This window comes from Rhinichthys klamathensis, unplaced genomic scaffold, assembly GCF_029890125.1.
Source record: "Rhinichthys klamathensis goyatoka isolate OS25496 unplaced genomic scaffold, OSU_Roscu_1.1 h1tg000275l_1, whole genome shotgun sequence".
Taxonomy (NCBI): Eukaryota; Metazoa; Chordata; class Actinopteri; order Cypriniformes; family Leuciscidae; genus Rhinichthys; species Rhinichthys klamathensis.
This window is the reverse complement of record NW_026606794.1, coordinates 374,179-396,704: the sequence shown is the minus strand read 5'-3', so window position 1 is coordinate 396,704 and position 22,526 is coordinate 374,179. Positions and strand designations below refer to the sequence as shown.

The window sequence follows — 22,526 nt, the reverse complement described above, 5'->3', positions numbered from 1 at the left end:
TGACTCAAAAGACTTGACGTTTCACACCGTTTTGTATTCAATTTTAAGCCTGTGAAAACACTCAAAAGAACAATATATAGGCAACAATATTTACAATGTTATATAGGAATATTTTAGAGCAAAACTAGAAGAAAAAACTAATTTGCTACAGAATGGATTTCCAAAGTCTGGAAAAATCAGTTGACAAGCTGTAATGAAAATATCTGAACATCATTTTTAGAAAATATCTTTTCCACACCTGGACCAGTAAACGTCACTGCTGACTTTAGCAATTCATAGAGTGTTGTATCATCTCCAACTGCTGCTGGTTATTGCCACAATTATTCTTGGCATCAATGAAAAAAACTTCAATACACATCAAAAAAGCAAAAAAAAAATAAAATAATGTCCTTCCGTTTTTTATTAGTCTTTGTACATTCTGCACATTCATAAAGAAAATAATCCAAAAAGAGAATATTTTGCAATTTATCTTCAAAACTAAAACATTAAAATAATATTAAAAGGCCTCTTGCTATCTTCTCTACAAAGGTTAAATTTATACCTTGTCTGATTCAGAGATGAACAGTACACAACTTCATAAGACCAGGGAAAGAAGAGAACAGACGAAGGTGGAGATGAGAATCTAACAAATGAATCTACAGTGTGGTTCATAGGATTGGACATCAGTAGTAGTTACTTTAATAAATCAGATCTTATGCGAGATCAGCGTCGACAGCAGGACTGGCTCGGTTAACTCACAACAGTGGCTGAAACATCTGGACAGGGGACTTTTTTTCTCCATCCATTTGGAAATATATTAATTGAATCTGTATACAGCATTTCAAGTCCCATAATTATGCACTGATTTAACTACCTTCTAGCCTAAAGTGGCTCTAGTTAAACTATAAATAAAAATACAAGCGAGGACTTTGGGGTGGAGAGAAGGAAAATATGATTGATAGTCTCTTGACTTTGGTGTTTGTGAGCTTTAAACAGCACACTGATACACAAACACATACACAAGCCTAATTAGTTTTAAAAATAAACAACATTCACCAGACCCTTCATTCGTATTAGTCCTGATTCATTTGAGATTTTTGGGAAGACAAAAAAAAAGAAAGAAAGAAGTTTCACCTAAAACAGTGTTGAGTGACTGAAGTGTTAAAGGAACAGTTCACTTAAAATGAAAATGCAGTTATTTGCTGACCATCACTGTTGTTCCAAACCTGTGCATGGAACAGAAGAAATCTGTAGAATTTTGAAGTAGAAAAAGAAAAAAAAAGTTTTGTCCATACAATAAAAGTCAGTGGGGTTGGTTCAATGTTTTTGACTCTATTGGATAGACAAAAACAGCTGAAACATTTAAAATATGATCTTTTCTGCAGAGGAAAGTCATACAGGTTTGGAAGAGCGTGAGGGTGAGTAAATGACAAAACTTTCCTTTTTGTCTGGACTATCCCTTTAATGAGTGAAAAAGACCGGCATTTATCGTCCTTAGAGCATGTCATCATGCTGATGACTCTGATCTTACAAATCCCTCTCACACTTATCCACTCGCTCAAACACACTTGTACACTCAGTGGCGTCTGTCTCTGGAGGGGCTGCTACGGCTCTGTGAGCGTCTGCTGCCCCCTGCAGGTTTGGAGTCGCTACCGCGGCCTCTGTGGCCATCTCTCCTCTGTTCTGCCTCTCTGCCTCTTTCTCTCTCTCTTTCCTTGCCTCTGTCTCTCTCTCCCTCAGTTGAACGTCTCACAACACCTGCTCCTGGTACTCCTGTGTTCCCTCCCTCTCTGTCACGGCCTTTTGCTCTGCCCCTCCATTCTTCTCGTTTTTTGTCCTCTTCCTCCTGGAGTTCCTGCCTCCTCTTCTCTCGCTCCTTTTTGCGCTCAGCACGCTCCAGAGCTCTCTGTGTTGCCTGGAAAATAGCAAAGACTTAAATTGAGGGGGGGGGGGGGGAAGTTGAGGGTTGTATGTGATTAGAGGAAGTCATGCTGACCTGTTCATCTGTGAGGGGTAACCAGTATATACAGGGAGCTGCTTTAGTTTTGTGGAACAGGTCATCAAGAAGTTTTACAGGAGGTTCTTCTGGTTTATCTGGAAATTGGAGACAATGTCAAATCAAGATAGATATATTGGTAAACATGGATCAGTAAACATTTGACCAGATTTAGTTTCCCTCACCTTTCTTTTCCACTCTCTTCTCTTTGCTCTTGCCTCTCTCTCTGCGTCTTCGGTCCCGTGATCGAGACCTTCTCGTTTTGTCGTTTCGGTCTTCCTTACCGAAATCTTTCACTTTATCCCGGTCCCACTCCCGCTCAGAACGAGTCCTCTCTCTCCTCTCCATCGCTCTTTCTCTCTCTGCCCACTGGTCTCTCACAGCTGTAGCCCCTCCGTCTCGCTCTCTTTCTCGGTCCTTCTCTTTTTCGTGGTTTGGAGGTGGGAGTGGCGGATGTGCGGCAGGGCGGCCTGAGGCTTGAGGGTCATGACCTACACGGTCACTGGACACGATACCTTTATGGAAGTCCAACTGGACACAGATGAAATCACAAAATGAGAAGCATACAAAGTTTGATTAACAACATGAGAATGACTAAATTATAACAAGAGAATGGTGACAGCAATAAAAGCAAGTGAAGCAAATTGTGCCGAACTGTTCCGACCTCATCCTGCTCGCAAAAATCCACCCGTAGTACTTTGGGATTACTCGCAGGCCATTTCACACCATGCAGTGCTTCTCGAGTGGCCGCTGCTTCCTCTATAGTGGAGTACTGAGATAGAACATGACAGAAGGAAGGTTAAACTAAACTAATGCATCAGGGGGCAAAAATAAACAATACAGAATAAAACAAATCCACTACCGTTCAAAAGTTTGGTCAGTAAGATTTTTTTTATGATTTTGTCCCTTATGCTCACTAAGGATTTATAAAAAAAAAAAAAAAAAAAAAAAAAAAACTAATATTGTGAAATATTACAAATTAAAATAACTTTTCTATTTAATATATTTGAAAATGTGGTTTATTCCTGTGATGCAAAGCTGAATTTTACTTCAGTCTTCAATGTCACATGATCCTTCAGAAATTATCCTAATATGCTGATTTGGTGTTCAAGAAATATTTCTTATTATTTTCAATGTTAAAAACATTATTATATTTTTTGTGGAAACACGTATTTTTTAGGATTCTTTGATGAATATTAATTTCAAAAGAAAAGCATTTATTTGAAATATAATTTTTTCATAATTGAATCTTTGAGGTCCCAAAAAATAATAATAATAATGAGCTTTAATAATAATAAATATAGTAATCTTACTGTGACATAGCAGTGAGATTTGATCTTATCGATCCAGAAACCCTCCTCCACCAATGTACCAGTCCGATTTAACAACTCCTTCAGCTGCCCTAAGGTGAAGGGTCGCACCTAGAGAGAAACGGTTCAGAGCAGGAGTCAAAAGATCAGCAAAACTTTTAGTGTCTCCACCATAACACAAAAGAAATCTGACCCTGAAGTATAATGTTCCTCATAAAAAGCTTTTAAAGCTTTTAGCAGTTCAGTGGCACTATTAACACTCTTAAAATATTTTATTTGAGACATCCCTACATTACAGTGAGAAACTGAGCAGTGAAATGAACATCATCTGGTGCTTACCAGGTTGCATACGTGTATGATTTTGGAGGTTTTTCCACGAGGAGGAGACAGCTGGCGACCTGTCCTAATGGGGTCGTCAATAGTTATGGACACTCCTGATTTCTGCTGACTGATGGAGCGCCGCACCAAAGAATCATTGGGAGTGACTGAGAGAGGAAAATAAAAACAATTATAATCTTGCTTGTAAAAAAAATAAGGATATGTGGGAATAACAGTAGCAAATTAAGGAATTACCTTTCTTGGAATCACCTTCCTGTGTTTCTATGCTAGCATCAGGGGAGCTCTCCTGTTTCCTATGTATTTCCTTCTCTCCTCCTGTCCATTTCGGCTCTTCTTCATCATCATCATCCTCCATTTCTTTCTGCCCATTCTCATGTCCATCAGATGGAACAATCTGAACCAAAGTTTAAAGGGACAAGAAAAAAAGTTCACTGAATGGCAGGGACAAAACATGAACTTTTAAAGACGATGACAAAATGCTTTCCTATAAAAAGATTCAGTCCTAAAGTCACTTAACGCTTTAAAATGACTAAAGTTAATTCTGCAGTATTGTGCCGCAGTCTTCAGCACTGGTGTTCCTCCTATATTATACCTACTAAGTCAAACCTTAACATTTGTTTTGTCAGCTACCAGTCACAAGCCTGTGCTCACCTGTGTCACTGTGCGTCTGATCTTGAGACCCTGATCCTCTTCTGGTTCCTCTCGCTCACGAGGCCCGGATGAGTCCTCATCCACAGAGAGACGGCTCTCGTCTGGGTGCAGTTCGACCACCGCCTCCTGTAGGGGCTTGATGTCTGGAATCAGTGTCTGTAAAGATGACCATTTTTAAGTCACGTAAAAGTCAAATACTTTTATGCAGTACTATTAAAGCACAGAACGGATAACCATATTCAGTTAAATTCTGTCCAAACTATACATGGTCTATACATTTAAGCTTTTCATCAAATAAAACTTTGACCCTATAACATTGAATTTATTCAAGCAGCAAGGCTGTCAAAAACAGGTAGTTATTCATTGCGTATCTGCTAAGGTCATGTGGGAGTGGTCTTGGATAATTTACCTTCAGCGATTCAGTGGTGATGCTGATTGACGGCTTTTTGGCAGTGACTGCTGTACTAGACCCCCACCTTCTCTTCCTGCTGGCTCCGCCCACAGGCTCTGACTCGGATGATGCAATCTCGGTTTTACCTAGTGCCAAGATAAATGAATCACAAAACTGCACAACCAGATCCAGCTGTAAATGACTGGTAAAGGAGCATAGCGAAACATAATTCCTAATTGACACTGTAATCCCTCTTTTCACTTGAATAGTACTGCAATTTACTTAGCTTCTTTAAGCATGTAAGAACAGGATTTAATGTAATATATAGAAGTTAAACATTTAACAGATGCAATTATGATTCAGTTATTTGAACATAATAAAGAGACATGATGTTGCAATGCACGGCTTTCAAAGTGGACAGCTACATCATGTGTTAGATAGATTTTTGGTGCAACCGCAACGTAATTTAATTTGCATCACTAAAGTCAGAGTTGTTGTTTTAAAAACTGTACTTGGTGCGGACAGCATCCCACCCGTTACTGGTTAAGGTTCTAGATCAGCAGGTTTAAATAAGCAGCGCAGGGACTATTGTTACTTTTCTTATGGCGCTTTTCCACTACACAGTACCAGCTCGCCTCGGCTCGGCTCGGCTCGGCTCGACTCGACTCGCCTTTGTTTGGTTTTCCACTGTGTAAAAGTTGTACCTGTACCTGCTTTCGGGTACTTTTTTTCGTACCACCTCCGGCGAGGTTCCAAGCGAGCTGAGGCGAGCTAAGCCGATACTAAAATGTGACGTGAAAACAATGCCGACTGCTGATTGGTCACAGAGAATCTGCGTCATCATTGCACGCGCCAGATGGAGTATTTTAAATAGTTTGGCCAGAGATAGTTACTAAACTTACTACTATTATTATGGCAACTCGGAAGAATACGCCGTGGTCAAACGAGGAGGTGCAGACATTCCTTTGTTTGGTTGCCGAAGAGAGAATCCAGCGAGAGCTTGATGGGGCAACGAGGAACGAAATGCGTCGCTATGACGACCGGGTACTATTTGTGGCGGTACTTTCTGCAATGGAAAACGGAGCGAAAAGCGAGCCGAGTCGAGGCGAGCCAAGGCGAGTCGAGTCGAGTCGAGCTGGTACTGGTAATGGAAAAGCGCCATTAGAAGAGAAATGCACAGAATGGGCTGCAGCAACCTGTCAGTAGACAAGGGATAAGAGAAATGAACATTTTGAAGACACTTACTGCTCAGGGAGATCTTTCGGGCAGCAAACGATTTTGCAGTGGAGCTCTGAAATGAAATAGAGGAGGAGAAACAAGATCCCAGTGGATGTGTGGAGGAAGAGACAGACACAACAGACAAAAGAGACATTGGGAAAAGGAGGGGAATGAGAAAAGGGAGAGGGGGGAAGAACAGATGCACAGCTATCAGTTACACCAATAACGTACAGTTGCTTTGAGAATCCCACCATTATTATAAACTGTTTCTGGATTTAAAAGTCCCCTACATAGATTTAGTTTTTACTTTAACATAACTTTAGCTAACAAATGCTTTATTAAATGTCCCTACTTTCCCATATGTGCTGTAAAGTACAGGATTACCAACACCCTCTAACCTCATCATTAACAAAGCAAAAAACCTTCTTTCCACTAAGTTATTTAAAAACAAATACATCTTGGGAAAAAGGGTTTTCCTGGTACCATTGACACCTGATTCCTCTCTGGCTTGGCTATGGCCCAACCGCACAGCAGTGTGCACTGTATCTAGGCAACAAAGGTCCAATCAGAGGAGGCTGAGAAGTGAGGGCGAGATACGATCACAATTGAGTGTGCTGATTGGCCGGCTGACAGGAACTGCACTTTGTTTCAATGATTTTCAATGTTTTTTTTTTCTCTTGTGGTGGGATTTGTGATCCCAATGGTCTTTGAAAGTCTTTTAAGTTGTCGAGTGTTCAGGAAGCACCGGAAGCATGGCAAAAAACTCCCGGTGTCCTCACTGGCTGTGGTGGCCTCACTGGCCATCCTCATTACAAACCAACGAGAATCACATGATGTTTGATAAGCCAAAATACTGGTAGCAATCTGTCACAGCATTTTATCACCTGCATAAACTGAAAGTCCTTTGTACACATGGTGTGACACATAAAGATGGTTTCCTTTTCAACGTTTTGCAAAGGGTCTCATGCTGTCCACAAGTTTATCTGAGAATTTTCTGGGAAGGTTATTTTGTCAGACTGAAGCATAAAGTTCTTTGAAATATCCCAGTAAGTCCATTTGTATTAATGCTGCATGGCTGTTGACAAACTGAATAATGACAGGAAAAATAGTTGGTAGTTAATCCAGTGATTAGTCCATAAGCATCGCTTCATTATCTCAGACTGCTCGACTCTCTGAGATCAGTCCACGGGCATGTGAGAAGCAGCAGGTGTTTGTGTAGAGTCTGTGCAGATATCAGTTCATTCAAGTACTAAAGTGTGAGTGAAAATAGCAGGAGGCGTCAAGACTGTTCCCATCATGATGACAGAAGTCCATCTGATGTTTGTGTTTGGTTAGCATTCACACTTTGAAAAATGTCTTTGTTGGTGAGCAGCATTCTTTGTTTTCCACAAATACGACTGACACCTCCAGCTGACCAGCTATTTTGGCTTCTCTTAAGCAGTTCCATCAGGAGGCCACATCAGTTTTGTATGACGAGGTAGTGGCCAATGATCCGGCAGGTTCCGTCAGGCTAAGTGTGCAGTGGCGACTCTGGGGGCCTAGCTCAGGTACAGCCGAGACGCTTGGGCATAGCGGGGCAGGTGATGGAGGTGGTAGAGGAGAAGAGGTGGTGGCAGTATGCAGGTACCAGTATGAGCAATGGAAGAGGGGAGGGCACCTTCACAACAAAGCAATCAATGGGATTTTAAACCACATAACAGTCATACTACCAGATCCAGAGATAAAAAGAGAAAGGGAACAAGAGCAAAAGACAGAGTGGCAGAGAGATAGAAATAGCAGGAAAAAAGGGAGAGAAGACAGAGAGAGCCTACATCTCTAACTACATGTTGCCAGGGTCTATCATCGGCTCCCTACAACTCAAATACACAATGGCACAATATATGAAAAAGGGGATTGTTTTATAAAAAGTGATTAATTTAGAGATGTAACTTTTCAAGAGGATTATCAGATGGAGATTGCAAGAAGCATCTCTAAACTTCTCTAAAGTACCACTTCTAAAAATATTGACAGTAAAATAAGTAAAAATTGCTGACCTCAATCTACTATCTGGTCAATGGACAACTAGTTGACCACTCCAACCCATCTAAAAATCTTCTAAGCTACAAAAAGATTTATATTTAATAAAAAAATGTAAAACGCCCATCTAAAATTAGCACTGATTCATTCCCTCTCACACACGCAATGACCTACTCTGTTTCTAATTTCACACATTATTAGCCATCCACATCCCCCAGACATTGCTACAGCTGCTGCTACGGAGTTAAATGAAACAATGGTAACAGTAATCTAATATCCAATCCTGAACTGAATCTGAAGAAAGATGACAATTTGAGATCACTTTGGCTTTTAAAGGTTCAGCTAGAACTGCCTCACAAACTTCAGTTATCCCCTTGTCATATTTCAGGGTTATAGTTTCCACTGGGTCTTCGTTCTGTGGGCCTTCTTACCTCCTCGGGGTGGGAGTCGCTTGATTCTGCCCCCTGTTGGTCAGACTGTTGCATAGCACTCTCTGAATGCGAGCGGCCCTCCAGCTCCATAGCAACTTGGCCTGCAGGCTCAGAGAGAGCTTCCTGCTTTACCTCCCTAGAGAAAAAGAGTCAGTGAACAAGAGAAAGAGAGACAGAAAGAGAGTAAGGGGTAAGGGGGCTGAGGCTGCTTGATCTGGGTCACTCCACCTATAAATAACTGCCTGGCTAAATGACTCTCACATCCAGCATTACACACATAGGCCTACATACAACAAGATATCTTTCAACCACAGTCAGAAAACTTGCAAACATTGGGAGGGAAAAACCAATACAACACTTCCATATTGTCATTAACCAAGGCCCGTATACACACTTTAGGGCTGCAACGATTAGTCGACGTTGTCGACAACGTCGACAATAAATATTTGTCAACAAATATCTTTGTTGTCGAGTAGTCGTTTGATCTCACGTGTCTTAATGTAAGGGCCTGCAATATCGCGATTTGACCGCTACGGCGCTGTAGCGCTAGTGTAGTGCAGCCCTTACAAATGCTATTGCGGTAGGAGAAAACACAGCGCGAATTATGACAGTGCAAACGAATCCGAACTAGCAAGGTTTAGGTTTGGGAAAGTTTCACAAAACTTCAAATCAAGAATGCTGTCGTGTGCAATACATGCAAGGCGGAACTTGCTTTTCACGGGAGCACAACATGCATGCTGGAGTGCAAGAGGAAATATCCCGGCAAAAGAGGAGCCGGTGAGAAGTGAGTGTTCTCCAGCTGGAGCTTAACGTTACTAACCAGCGGTAAATCTCTCTTTATAAGAGAATGCAATACTACTAATAATAGTAATAATATTATCAATAGTAATATATTACAGTAATGTGATGACTTATTTTGCATAGAATAAAGCTTGATCGAGCTTAGGAGTCAGGGCTGTTTTTATTATTGTAACACTATTAGTATATTAGGTATTATTATAGTCTTATCACTTGCCTGTATTTTGTTCAATAATCATGAAGACTTACAAAACGAGATGTTATATCCTTCCTATGATATAGGAAGAATATCATGGCAGTTACTTTATCATACTATAAATTAAAAGGTGAATGAGAACGTCTCTGTCAGCTCAATTGTCATGTAAAAAAAGATTGTAATTTTATAATTATAATAATTGTTTGCAGATTAATATTTTACCATTCTTTGTGTCCTGAAGTAAATGTCCCTTTTTCTGTTTCAGTTCTAAGAAAAGCAGTGGGCCTATTAAACAATGCTTAGAGAGCATTTGTGTGTGATTTGAGTTGGACCGAAATCTGAAAACTTAAAGAGAATGACCTGTTTAGTTGGCTCAAAGTTCATTAAAACAACTATTTCAAAAGCTGAAGTGATTTTATTTTTTTATATTATAGTTAGAATATGTATAACTCAATGTTTTAACTAATTGGAAAAGCTGAATAATCGTTCCAAACTTACTGATTAGTCTGCGAAATAATCGATGATTAGTCGATTAATCGTTCTAATAATCGTTAGATTAATCGATTATCAAAATAATCGTTTGTTGCAGCCCTAAAACACTTAAAGGATTAGTTCACTTTAAAAAAAACTTTTGCTGATAATTTACTCACCCCCATGTCATCCAAGATGTCCATGTCTTTCTTTCTTCAGTCGAAAAGAAATTAAGGTTTTTGATGAAAACATTCCAGGATTTTTCTCCATAAAATGGACTTCAATGGTAGCCAAACGGTTCAAGGTCCAAATGACCGTTTCAGTGCAGCTTCAAAGGGCTTTAAACGATACCAGACGATGAATAAGGGTCTTATCTAGCGAAACGATCGATCATTTAAAAAATAAATAAAAAAGTTAAAGTTTTATAAGTACAAATGCTCGCCTTGCTATGTTCTGTGATTCGCGTTCGTGAATCTCCTGTTTGAACTCGTTCATCAAAATTAACAAATCTTTTTTTTCCCCCCCCGAGTCATTTCGTTCATTGAATGAGCGAAATGACTCGAAAAAAGATTCTTTCATTTTGATGAACGAGTTCGAAAAGGAGAGTCACGAACGCGAATCACAGAACATAGCAAGGCGAGCATTTGTACTTATAAAACTTAAACTTTTTTATTTATTTTTGAAATGATCGATCGTTTCGCTAGATAAGACCCATATTCATCGTCTGGTATCGTTTAAAGCCCTTTGAAGCTGCACTGAAATTGTCATTTGGACCTTGAACCGTTTGGTACCCAGTAAAGTGCATTATATGGAGAAAAATCCTAGAATGTTTTCATCAAAAACCTTAATTTCTTTTCGACTGAAGAAAGAAAGACATGGACATCTTGGATGACATGGGGGTGAGTAAATTATCAGCAAAAGTTTTTTTAAAAGTGAACTAATCCTTTAAATAATACACAAATTAAATTTGTGTGAATTATGAGTTATCTGTAGTACTGAATTGTACAGCCTGAGAGGAAATACAACTGCAAACAGATGAATTAAAAGGAAGATAAATTTAAGTATACTTGATGTAACATGCGTGCAGCGGTGAGTCGGATAAAAAAAAATCTGATTCATGAAACCACTATGCATTGCATACGAATCTCAGTACATTTATAACTATGTCATTGATGCATTAAAATTGTCATGCTTTGCCATACAAAGTCCACTCACCTTGTTAAGTTCTAATAAAAATCAAGTGAACGGTTGCTTGGTTACAAATATTCGCTTTGTTGGCATTGAATTTTCCACCACATAAGTGTGCACGCCCTCTCATGAAAACTTCCCAGGGCTTCATCAAAGTCATTACTGAGGGTCATCACGGTTTCCACAAAAATATTAAGCAGCACAACTGTTTTCAACATTGATAATAAGAAATGTTTCCAGAGCAGCAAATCAGCATATTAGAATGACTTGGAGTAATGATGCTGAAAATTCAGTTTCACATCACAGGAATAAATTACATTTTAAAATAAGAAAATAGTTTTTTTTAAATGGTAATATTCCACAGTATTATTGCTGTTTTACTGTATTTGTAATATAATAAATGCAGCCTTGGTGTGCATAAGAGACTTCTCTCAATAACATTTAAAAAAATCTTACCAGCCTCAAACTTTTGAATAGTGTACATTCATGAGCCACCATTAGCTCTCACAACAAAAAAAAAAAAACGATTAACCACATACCATAGTGTTCAGATTTGACTGTGTATCGTATGCAACACTTTTGATATAACAAATTTAAACCGTGGCAAACAAAGCACTGGCAGGGGAACAGATTAACCGGCTCCTGACATTCCAATTCCTACAGGGGATTCAATCGCATTCATTGTTCTATAGATAACCAATCCCTCTCTCACACACATAAACATACACCTGTGCAGCACACCTTGGCACCGTGGTCTCCAGAGACAACACAGCCCTGATGCCATTTGCTCCGAGGAGGGAAAAACTGCCTCTGGGTTCTCTGAGCACAACCCTTTCCCTTTGTATTAAAGCAGTCAACACATGCTGAGGGGAAGGGGGACGGGTAGCTAGATCCCCCGTGGACAAAAAAGCCAAGCGCTTGGAATACTTAGCATTTACACATGAATGCAAAGCTGGCAAGGACCAAGAGGAAAACCTGAAAGACCGCCTCAAACGTAACTACAGTGGACCCAGAGTTCATTTTCCTTGCAGTAAGACACTTAGTCTGAAGAGATTATTATTCGTTAAACTGTTACTGACTAAAAATATTATTCATATACAGAATTGGACACTAGGATGCATCCCTTTTCTTCCTGAGGACTTTCAATAACTAGCATATGAACACCATGCTTAGGATTTGCTTTCCTTCAAGCAAAATAGTTGAAACCCAATACAGAGATCTATGTGGTAATATTTGGATCACTTAACTTTAAGCATAAGAATTTTAACTATGGATCATTCTTAGTGTTTCCTTACCACAATATCAAGCGCCAAGCAACACTTACACTACACCTAACTGCTTACATAAATAGCTACGCTGTTAAATGGATTTGAGTGAAATGCAAGCCGAGTTAACATTGTTTTATTCATAACATGAGATGCTGAAATCCTTTTCATACATGCAATCGTGGACACGGGTATCTCCATTACTAATTAAACACTACATGCATCTCTAGTGATTAAAAATGCCAGAGAATTGCCCACATCCTTTAAAGAACCCAAGTGCCCGAACAAGAACCCCTTCCCCCAACATCATGACGAAAACGTCTGCGTTTATAACCCCAATGAGATACCATATAAGCATTTTTGGACATCATATGCGGCATCTAATTCAATTCGATCATGACGACGCCAAAAATACTATATTGGTAGGCAGATCACTGGGTTTTAAAACGCAGCCAAGCCCGCATTTCGAGACAGCACTAAAGATAAAATGATGTTTCGATGCACATTTAACTAAAGATAGTACAGGGACCACCGTATAAACACAATCGCTCGATCGATCATGACCATAATATAAATATCTATCACCTTAACGATGTGCCAACCTAGCGCCGTAGGGTATTTCTAGAAACCACCTCTCCCACTCTCTCTCTCTCGTCTCAACCCTTACCCGTTTTTGTTGCCGTCCGACAGCATAATGTCAGGCTGTAACCTGGACCGCGACGACCGATTCTATACCGGTTCTGCCGGTCACAGATGCGTAGGAAGAAATGTGAGAAGCGGACGCGCTGCAAAGCTGTGTTTTTTTCTCTCTTGTGCAATGCGTCGGTATAGTCACGGCGGCGCTCACAGAGCAGCCATATTGAGCAGTGCTGGGGGAAGTGTGAGGAGTACAAGCAGGACCCCTCCTCCAAGGCCACGCCGGTTGATAGGTTGTCACATAGAACGCCTGATTAAAAATACAACCGCCCTTACATTTCACATCAAAACAGTCAACAAAAATTATTTGGATAAGACTGTATAGTACGTTTCTAGCAAATGAACAGAACTAACAGAAAGATTACGTTTGTGAACCCTTAAAGGGATAGTTGACGAAAAAAAGCTATCAGGCTCAGGTGGTTCAAAACCAAAACCTGTATGACTTACTTTCTTCTGCAGAGCTCAAAAGATGATATTTTGAAGACTGCTGGTAACCAACCCGAAAATACAGACATTTATTCTTTAATGTTCCACAGAAAACGAAAATCATACAGATTTTGAACCACATGAGATTAAGGTAAAATGGCAGAATTTAGAATATTTTTTTGAGAACTATCCCTTTAAGATTTATTTATTTATGCATACATTTTACTTTAGTTGTTATCTGATTCTTCATCCAACTAGATTAAGAGAATCCAGTTAAACAAATAATACACAAATGTTAGCATTTTCCACCTTTTTATTGACCAATTATCCAAGAGAATCGTTTAAAAAAAAGTTGATGCTTGCTTGGCTGGAAAAGGTTGCAAAGCTATTTCTAAATGGGTTTAGGTCCAGCCTATTTAGATAAAATAGGAAGATATTCAAGTAATTCATGCAAGGAAGAGTTAAACAGTGTTGTATAGAAGAACTGGCTAAATTTCCTCCAAACTGATAATGTGCAGGACTGATCCACACTGGAAACGTGTGGTTGCCATTCTGCTGCTAAAAAAGATTACACTAGATACTGAAAGTAAAGGATCACATACTTTTACACTCTCAGATAATTTTGCTTAATACATAATACATTGTTAATTTGCACTTATTTGTTTTTATCAGGTTCTCTCTATTTAGTTCTAACACTTTTTGATGAAGTACAGAAATTTCTAACTTTCTAGTGTCACTGTAGAACTCTTGTAATACAACCCCCGGAATCTAAAAACATTTCTAGTATATATACAATGAGAAGTTTATTAGGATGTTTTTGGTTTCATTTCTAATTATTTGTCAGAATGAATTATTGTAGTCCTTCTTACAAAACTACACAACAATAACCATTATTCAGTATTTTCTTCATAAAATCTCACAGCTCTCCTCACTGCATTATTAAAACTATCCAACACATTACTTAATATAGCATTAAAGGGTTAGTTCACCCAAAAATGAAAGTTCTGTCATTTTTTACTCACCCTCATGTCATTCCAAACCAGTCAGACTTTTGTTCATGTTTGAAACACAAATGAAGATATTTTAATTAAATCTGAGAGCTTTCTGTCCCTCCATTGACAGTCAAAGCAACTATCACTTTGACACTTTGAAAATGTTCATAAAGAGATCGTAAAACTAACCCATGAATTGAGCGGTTTAGTCCAAATTTTCTGAAGAGACACTATTGCATTATATGATGAACAGATTGAATTTAGGCTTTTATTCACTTATAAACATTCAACAACACACATCAGATATGGTAAACAAAAGCTGAGAGACGTGCAAGAACCAATGAGGTTCATTATCGTGTGTTAAACAGCACGTTTGAGATTCAAAGAGGTTTGTTCTCGTGCGTCAGGCAAGTACGGTTCACTGATCAATGTTTATATGTGAGTTAAAGCCTAAATACAATCTGTTCATCATATAAAGCGAGCGAGTCTCTTTGGAAATTTCGACTAAACCCTCTCAATTAATTTGGATAGTTTTACAATCTCTTTATAAACTTATTGAAGTGACAAAGTGTCAGTTGCATAGACTGTCAATTGGAGGGACAGAAATCTCTCAGATTTCATTTAAAATTTCTTTATTTGTGTTTCGAAGATAAACAAAATCTTACGGGTTTGAAACGACATGAGGGCGAGTAAATGATGAAGAGAGGGTCTCCATCTGCTGGATGTCCTGGTGGGAAAGCACTGAATGAGAGCAAATGAGCAATCTCACTAAACTATGCATGACAACAGACGGAAGAGTTTGAGCTCATGCATTTCTGAGCTGACACATGGTGGGTGGTCCTGCATTAAGACAAATTTCTCTGATTCCAAAGAGGTCAAAGGGAAGACAAAGGTTATGAGATAATTCAATGAGATGTGAAAGACAATAAGGAATGCTTGTAACTTGAATGACAAGGATTTCCCACTGTTTGACCAGTGAATTTCTGTAAATTTTTCAGTTATTTGAGCTTGATGGATAAAAATAAAATAAAATATATATATATATATATATATATATATATATATATATATTACAGAGAATAAATATGTTGTGCATACTTCAAAAAAACATTTTAACGTTACATTCTGTAAGTACTTCAAAAAAGAGATACAGCAAGATCAGAAAGATTAAAAAAATTATATTGTGTCTGAGAATGCATCTTAATGGTTTCATTTTATTGTGTTTATTGTTTAAAGCTCATTAAAAAATTAAATATAAATTTTTGCATTGTGTTTTGTACATGTACATGTAGTGTCAATGAAATACTTTGCTGACCTGAAAGACTGAGCCTTCTTTTTTTCTTCAACATCTCTTCTTTTCTCTTTCTCATCCTAGAAGACAATATCATCAAAGATCATATTTACAGTGAATTCACTCCATTATGTACTTTTTTATTGATTATTTGAACAAATATCCTTTGTGTTGGTCTTCAGATCACACTATGAGTGTGAGAAGTCGTGCTGAACTCATGTACACCCAGAGAGACACAAGTCAGACTGGTGCATCAGTATTAGCATGGCAGGTTCCTCATCAAAACACACCAAAGGCAGAATTAACCAACAAAATTAAAAACCATAGGTCTGATGTGTAAATAGGACAATTACTCACCTTCTTTCGGCTGGGTGGGTTAGACTTTTCCTGTGAAGGAGAGCTTGAAGAACGAGAAGATGATGATTCTGAATCGGTGTCAGATGATGATGACTGACTTGATGTGCGTCGTCCAGGAGATTTTTCTCTCAGTGAACTTTCTCTTTTTTTATCTATTTCTCCTTCTTTAGTAGCGTGTGGCGATTTTAGGGCCTTTTTACTTGCTTCTGCTGGTTTAAGTGACTGTTTAGGTGCCTCTTTCTCCAGAACCTTCATTTGTTTGACCCCCTTATGTTTTGATTCAGCCATTGCTGTAGAGGCCTCTATCTCCATAGCAATGTCTTCAGAGCCCTTTGGCCCTGTGGTGAGGACTGACACCTGAGGTTTGGAGGGTGACTTAAGTGACTCAGGTGGTGGGACCTCTGAGAAAATTGGTTTTCTCCTAGGTGGGAAAGTTGTGGGTGATGTCAAACGGAATGGTGCAGAGGTCTCATCTGCTTTCTTATTTTCTTTCTCCTCATCTTTCTCTTTCTCCAACTCAGAATCTTGAGCATCATGTTGAGCCGGGGTCATTGTGGGTACTGATATGGACACCTCTGACCCGAGAAGCTGCTGAGCGGAGTCTTGTGCTGCTGGTTTACCACCCTCCTGCACTTCAACTTCCATTTCTCCTTCTCCTTCCATCCCTACCTTCAGTGCACCAAACACGCCCTCAGACTCCATTTTTCGGACCAGCAGGCTAAGGGGACCAGGTCTCCGTGTGGATGGGGGTTCTGGGCTGCTGGATCTAGAACTGGAGCTGGACTCCTGTCTTTTGAGGGATGGAGGAGAGACCATTCCTGCCCCTGGAGCAGCATCTTCTGCTATGCCGGCTGGTTCATCTTGGTCATGTGGGCTCTGTTTGGGAGTGTCAGGTAGTGGGAAAGACAGCTCTGGAGGTGGTGATGGGGGAGGAGTGGGTTGACGGAGCTGCAGAGGCGCCTGGTGGATTGGTTGAGGCTGGGGAGGGATGTGTTGTGGGGGCTGAAGCTTTCGACGGGATCTTTGGGGGGCTGCAGCTGCAGCTGGAGGGTGTACCGGAGGAGCCCGGAGGTCCTTTTTCCCATGTGAGGAAGGGCCCCATTCATCATTATCGCCACTGTCATCATCATCATCATCCTCGTCATCATCATTGCTATCAACTTGAGAACAAGCTGCGGCCCCTGCAGAACGGCTGAGCTGCAACACTGAATGGGCAGGACCTGCTTCAACCGGCGCTGTTCCCTCTCTCTCTTGGGAACGGGGCATCATGATTGGCAGGCCTTGACGCTCTGGTTGTCCAACCACGCGCACAGACAAGGAGGCAACTGCTCGTGGAGGGGAGGGTGTTGCGACCTCCTCGTGGCCGGGGAGGAACGAAGGATGCCAGATCCTCCCAGCTTTAGTGTCAGGTGATTCTTGAGACACAGGAACAGGGCCTGTATCCAACCTGTGTGATCCCATTAACCCGGGGTCCTGCGGCAACCCTCCTCCACCCGCCTGGTTTACAGACAGATGAATGCTTCCGATGTGATGCTGGAAAACATTGTAAATTAAATATTAAACACATACACAGGCACAATTTGTAATTAGTTATGCATTAGTAATAATATAATAAGCCAAACGAATACGATTGCTTGACATTAAATGAAAGCTGCCTACTATTTCCTCAGAGCACACTGCAAGTGTGAGAAATTCAGTTGAACTCACTTACACCCAGAGAGACAGAGTCAAACTCTGGTGCATCAGTATTAGCATGGCAGGCTCATCATTGGAAGCACAACATGAGTATGTAAGACTCACTACCGCTTTTACCTGATTGAATGTATGGGCTATTAATTCTGACCGCTCTCATAGAAAATCAATGTTGTCATAGCAGGCTACTTCTCTCTCTATTGAAATTACTTGAAAATATTTTAAAATATGCAAATGTACAGTACTGTTCAAAAGTTTAGGGTTGGTAAGATTTTATCTTAAGATGTTTTTCTCTTTTATGCTTAAGGCTGTGTTTATTTGATCAAAAATATCAAATAAAAAAATTAATACTGTGAAATATTAGTACAAATTAAAATGTTATTTATTCCTGTGATGGTCAAGATGAATTTTCAGCAGCCATTACTGCAGTGTGGAAAACATGATACATATTTTTCTGGATTTTTTTATGGAATAGGAAGTTTAAAAAACCAGCATTTATATACAATAGAAATCATTTGTAACATTATGTCTTTGTCTTTTTTGATCAATTTAATGCATACTTGCTGAATAAATCTATAAAATTTCTTACACACACAAAAAAATCATACTGACCCCAAACAATCAAAGCGGTCATAGATTGATTTCAAATGAATGTTAGAATGTATACAAACAGGCCTTTTGACATTGTAACTAAAATATAACTAGAATCGAATCGAATCTAGAGCTTACGAATCAAATTGAAAAATCTGAGCCAGTATCTGGCCCTAGTAAATTATTTATAACAAAAAAATCAGTTTGTGTATTTGCTGATCAAATAAATCTGACAGCAGTCACAAATGTACTACACCAAATAAAGGTTTACTTTGTGCAAACATTTAAAGGCACTTTTGTACAAAGACTAGCTTCTTACCTTCTCTGGGAGAAAGGAAGTGCTACCCTTCGACATGTGGTCATCCTCCTCAGGGCCAGCAGAACTCTGTTTCTCTGAAAGCAACATATTGCAACGGTCGTGAATTAAGCTTATTGAAGGAGAAAAAAAAAGTATCTTACAAACTAAAGAGTCTGAAAATAAAATGCAAGCATAAGCTTAGGTGAAAGTCAAAGTCCCTATGAAAGCCATGAGTGCACAGCAACAATAATGTACAGGTGAAGAAACGTAATCTAATAAGCAGCAAACAAAGAGTATGACTGTTTAATGGCACTGAAAACCACCTAGTATTTCCTCAGAGCACACTGCAAGTGTGAGAAGTCAAGTTAACTCATGTACACCCAGACAAACACTGGTGCATCAGTATTAGCATGGCAGGCTCATCACTGGAAATACTAAATGAGTGTATGAGACTTTAAACATTATGCATCACTGTATGTTGAGAATGCCTGCACAGATGGTGTAGTCAAGTCAGTGTTATAACCTGTGTGTATATATGTACGTGTGGGTCTGCTTACCATCTGCCTCGGTGGCCTCCCGGGCTTCTCTCTCCAGTCTCTGTCGGAGAAGCTCCTGCTGTTTTGCCAGGTACTGCTTTATAAAGCTGTTCTGACTCATCTCCTCCCCAATCTGAAATACATAAAGAGAAAGCACACTCCAATCAAGGTCATCTCATTTACAACTGCTGGAGCCAATAAGCTCCAGATTTTTGATTTTATTATTCAACATACTTCCTTAGATTTTTTCAGAGTATTATTTAATATGTCAGGCTTTACAGGGTTAATATATGTTGTTTTTTTATGGAGCAGTTTATTTGATGCATCAGGCTTTTATTGTCCATAAAGTATGATATATAGTGAGAATATGGAGCTTATACTCAAGGAGGAAAAAACACCTACATTTAGTAAGAGGCTAAACCTGAACAAAAATATGCAATTTGGTGGAGAATGCATATAAAGATATATCTCGCAATGTCTTTTTTCTTTAATTTTTTTTTATGGATAATCAAGTAAACTCAAGCTGCTTTTTAGACCAGAAAACATATTCCTATTAATTATATCATATTAATATTAGTACTAGTATAAAAGTTATTCTGATGTTTACTTTATAACAATAATGAAATATTTCACTGAACATGTAAACAAAACTTACTAAAAAGTATGAACTATCAGAAAGAAGGTGGCATGTGGTATATTGTGTTTTTAGCAAAGATTTGATCATGTTGATAATTTAGACAAATATATCAATGAGAAAAAAAAAGGTAAAAAATCTCTTACCTGAGAGTTGGGCTGAAGACCAATGTGATGGGTTGATGTTCGTTGGAGATTCTCCAACATAAGAGCCTTCACAAACACAGCAGATTGCACATTTAAAATACAGCTATAGAAAAAATTCCAGGCACACTCAAGAAACAAAAACAGTTTTTGTATGGCAAACGCTCTGTTTAGGTTCTTAAATCTGATCAAGCGTGTTGCTTGAGATACAAACCCATTTAATAGTGTTCATATAAAGAAATGCTCCGACAGTTCCCATAAATATCTCACTCACCCGACCAGCACCACATGACTGCTTGCGACTTGATTCAAATGAGTGTTTAGGATGGCTGAATGAAGTGTTTATATTACGGGTGGGAGTGGCATTAGCCTTTCAAATTATTCACTACGTTAGCGCATACTTAGCGGATGACTCCGTTAATCTGACAGTTTACCGGTCGTTACGCTAATTGTCGATGGAAAACAGGGACTGAAAGAAAAAATCTCTCACGTTAATGCGATTTGAACGAGGGAAAGAAGTGTGAAATATTCTCCTAAAACGCCGTATTTAAAACCAAATTACTTGTGTGATTTACATAGAAATAGCCCATGGAAATCGCCCAAACTGAATTAATGAGGGTGTTTACCATTTTTGTTTTCATCTAGTAACTAGAAACAAATGGCCATGTTTATAAATGTTGTGCAAGTGTCCACGCGCATACATCACATGAGACTGACAAGCGCGCCCCCAACTACAAACATACGACGCGCGGGCACGATGTCAACTCTGAGACCTCGGCTTGTCATGACCCAGACTGTTTAGAATACATCTGTATTATATAAGTTACGTGTTATAACTGCAAAATTATAGAAAAAACCTGCTGTGCGAAGCGGTAAACGATCCAAACTCCATATGCACTCGACAAACATTCCCGCTCTCGAAGCACCGATACTTGGCCTGTCTGTCGGGTCTCGTCTTCAGCTCAACTTGACAGTAAGCGCACGGTATTAAAAGCCCGCCCTTTAACCAAACTCACCCCTTTCAGCCTTTTAATAAGTGCATTTTTCTGTCCACTTTTGGCGAGTCCTCTTTGCTCCAGGGCGGTTTTTAAATCCGCCACACGAAGCGAATGAAGCGGTTTGCCGTCTAACGTAACATCCTCGCTTTCCGCCATTTTGCTTCACCCGAGCGCTCGAACTTCTGGGGCCGTGCACGAGCACACTGCGCGTCACCGCTCGCTGATCTCCGGAAGAGAGAGCCGGGCAAATATAAAAACATGCGCATACACACAAAGAACGGGCATAAACGATGCTTTCAGCTGTTCCTTGCAATATGCACCCAGAATATTACAATACAGCAACAGTTTGACATTGCAAGGCAGTCATTTAACCCCTGTGTCCTTCATAAGTTATTACAAGAAGCGTAATGGGTTTTTAGGCTGGAAACCACTTGACCAGGCTGGGAGATAGCTAGACCAGCAAAGGCTGGTTATCAGTGAAACATACAAAACATTTTAAACAAGCAAACCATGACACAGGACAAAACAACTGAAATAACCACAACTTTCTGTGTTCAGTAACAAAAATGTATTTTGAATCTCACCATTTGACAAGTACCAAAGACTCTCTCTCTATGCAAAGTACCTGTGGAGCGTGTCTTACAAACATAATGTCAAAACATTAACATAGTGTAAAGAAGCACAAAATATGCATGTCAAAAATACATTCTGGTACCAAATAAAGAAAAATCACATTCTTAAAGCAAACTTTGAATTATTAATGCAAAGTTGCGTGAAACATCCCTGGTTACATGTGCATATATTTCTTTAATAAGCAACTTAAAGCCATGCAGACATTTGATTAACAAAACCAAATAAATATAACTATATAGGGCCATCAAATCTAAGCATTACTATAAGCACTTAATTTAAGAACTTAAGACAAACAAGATATGTGAGCCTTTTCAGAGGAAAGCTTGCTTGTTGAGGACTACTGGATAATTGCAGTGTTTATATATACATAATAGATATTTTGTACAGAAGGATAGAAGAGCTCCTTCAAAAGAAAAGAAAAAAAACCTGTAGTTTTGTCCATCTACCAGAAAATGTTTAAAAGTATATTTTGAAGTACCTGTTGAGGTGAGGTTCTTTTTTTCTTTTCTTTTCTTACTTATCCAAGTAGGTTGTATAGTAATACTGATAAAGCCCACCAGGTGGCACTTTGAGTCAACTAACACACCAACACCAGGGTAAACAATCTAGAACCGCCTCAAAACTTAATCCACTCATTTGGACTTTTCAACACTTTTTAACACCAAGTCCACTGCATCCATTGTGATAGGACTGACAAAATATGTAAAAACTAAAAAGGCCACTTTTTTTTAAAGGCAGAAATATATAGAAGGCTACTTGAGATTTAAACTATGACATTTTATGGCTGATTCATTAAATTGCAAGTTTTATTCCATGTTGATCACTGTAAAGTCATAATGAGCCAAATAAACCAGTCAACCTAAACTAAAGTCAAACAGCAAGAATAACACTGATAGCATTATACCGGGCGGTGGCATGTAGATCCTGAATATAAAATGATGAGACGTGGGCATTTACAGACAGAGATGGGGGAAGGAGCAGAGAGAGAGA

General features: G+C 39.2%; 1 protein-coding gene and 3 non-coding genes across 4 annotated transcripts; all 4 read right to left on the bottom strand.

The window, feature by feature from the left end:
* Nucleotides 1–13: 13 nt before the first annotated feature.
* Nucleotides 14–21,097, bottom strand: acin1b (apoptotic chromatin condensation inducer 1b). Its single transcript, XM_056268646.1, has 17 exons — nucleotides 20,922–21,097; nucleotides 19,909–19,974; nucleotides 19,150–19,261; nucleotides 18,614–18,687; nucleotides 16,012–17,544; nucleotides 15,679–15,734; nucleotides 8,332–8,467; nucleotides 5,912–5,957; nucleotides 4,685–4,812; nucleotides 4,276–4,431; nucleotides 3,859–4,018; nucleotides 3,625–3,770; nucleotides 3,289–3,396; nucleotides 2,640–2,747; nucleotides 2,161–2,506; nucleotides 1,976–2,073; nucleotides 14–1,894 (listed from the first exon to the last, which is right to left on the bottom strand). The coding sequence occupies exons 1-17, from the start codon at nucleotides 21,057–21,059 to the stop codon at nucleotides 1,556–1,558; spliced, it is 3,750 nt and encodes a 1,249-aa protein (XP_056124621.1). The 5' UTR covers nucleotides 21,060–21,097; the 3' UTR covers nucleotides 14–1,555.
* LOC130102753 (small nucleolar RNA U6-53/MBII-28) lies at nucleotides 15,828–15,939 on the bottom strand. Its single transcript, XR_008809282.1, has one exon. It is a non-coding gene; the product is annotated as a small nucleolar RNA U6-53/MBII-28 (small nucleolar RNA).
* Nucleotides 17,673–17,785, bottom strand: LOC130102750 (small nucleolar RNA U6-53/MBII-28). The gene has a single exon (XR_008809280.1). It is a non-coding gene; the product is annotated as a small nucleolar RNA U6-53/MBII-28 (small nucleolar RNA).
* LOC130102752 (small nucleolar RNA U6-53/MBII-28) lies at nucleotides 18,922–19,023 on the bottom strand. The gene has a single exon (XR_008809281.1). It is a non-coding gene; the product is annotated as a small nucleolar RNA U6-53/MBII-28 (small nucleolar RNA).
* Nucleotides 21,098–22,526: the final 1,429 nt, after the last annotated feature.

Excerpts from the sequence above, each read along its gene's own strand:
- acin1b (XM_056268646.1), bottom strand. The coding sequence starts at position 21,059 with ATGGCGGAAAGCGAGGATGTTACGTTAGACGGCAAACCGCTTCATTCG. Across the intron at positions 19,262-19,908 it reads GTCTTCAGCCCAACTCTCAG|ATTGGGGAGGAGATGAGTCA; the intron begins GTAAGAGATTTT and ends TATGTATTTCAG. Across the intron at positions 2,074-2,160 it reads GAAGAGAGTGGAAAAGAAAG|ATAAACCAGAAGAACCTCCT; the intron begins GTGAGGGAAACT and ends TCCAATTTCCAG.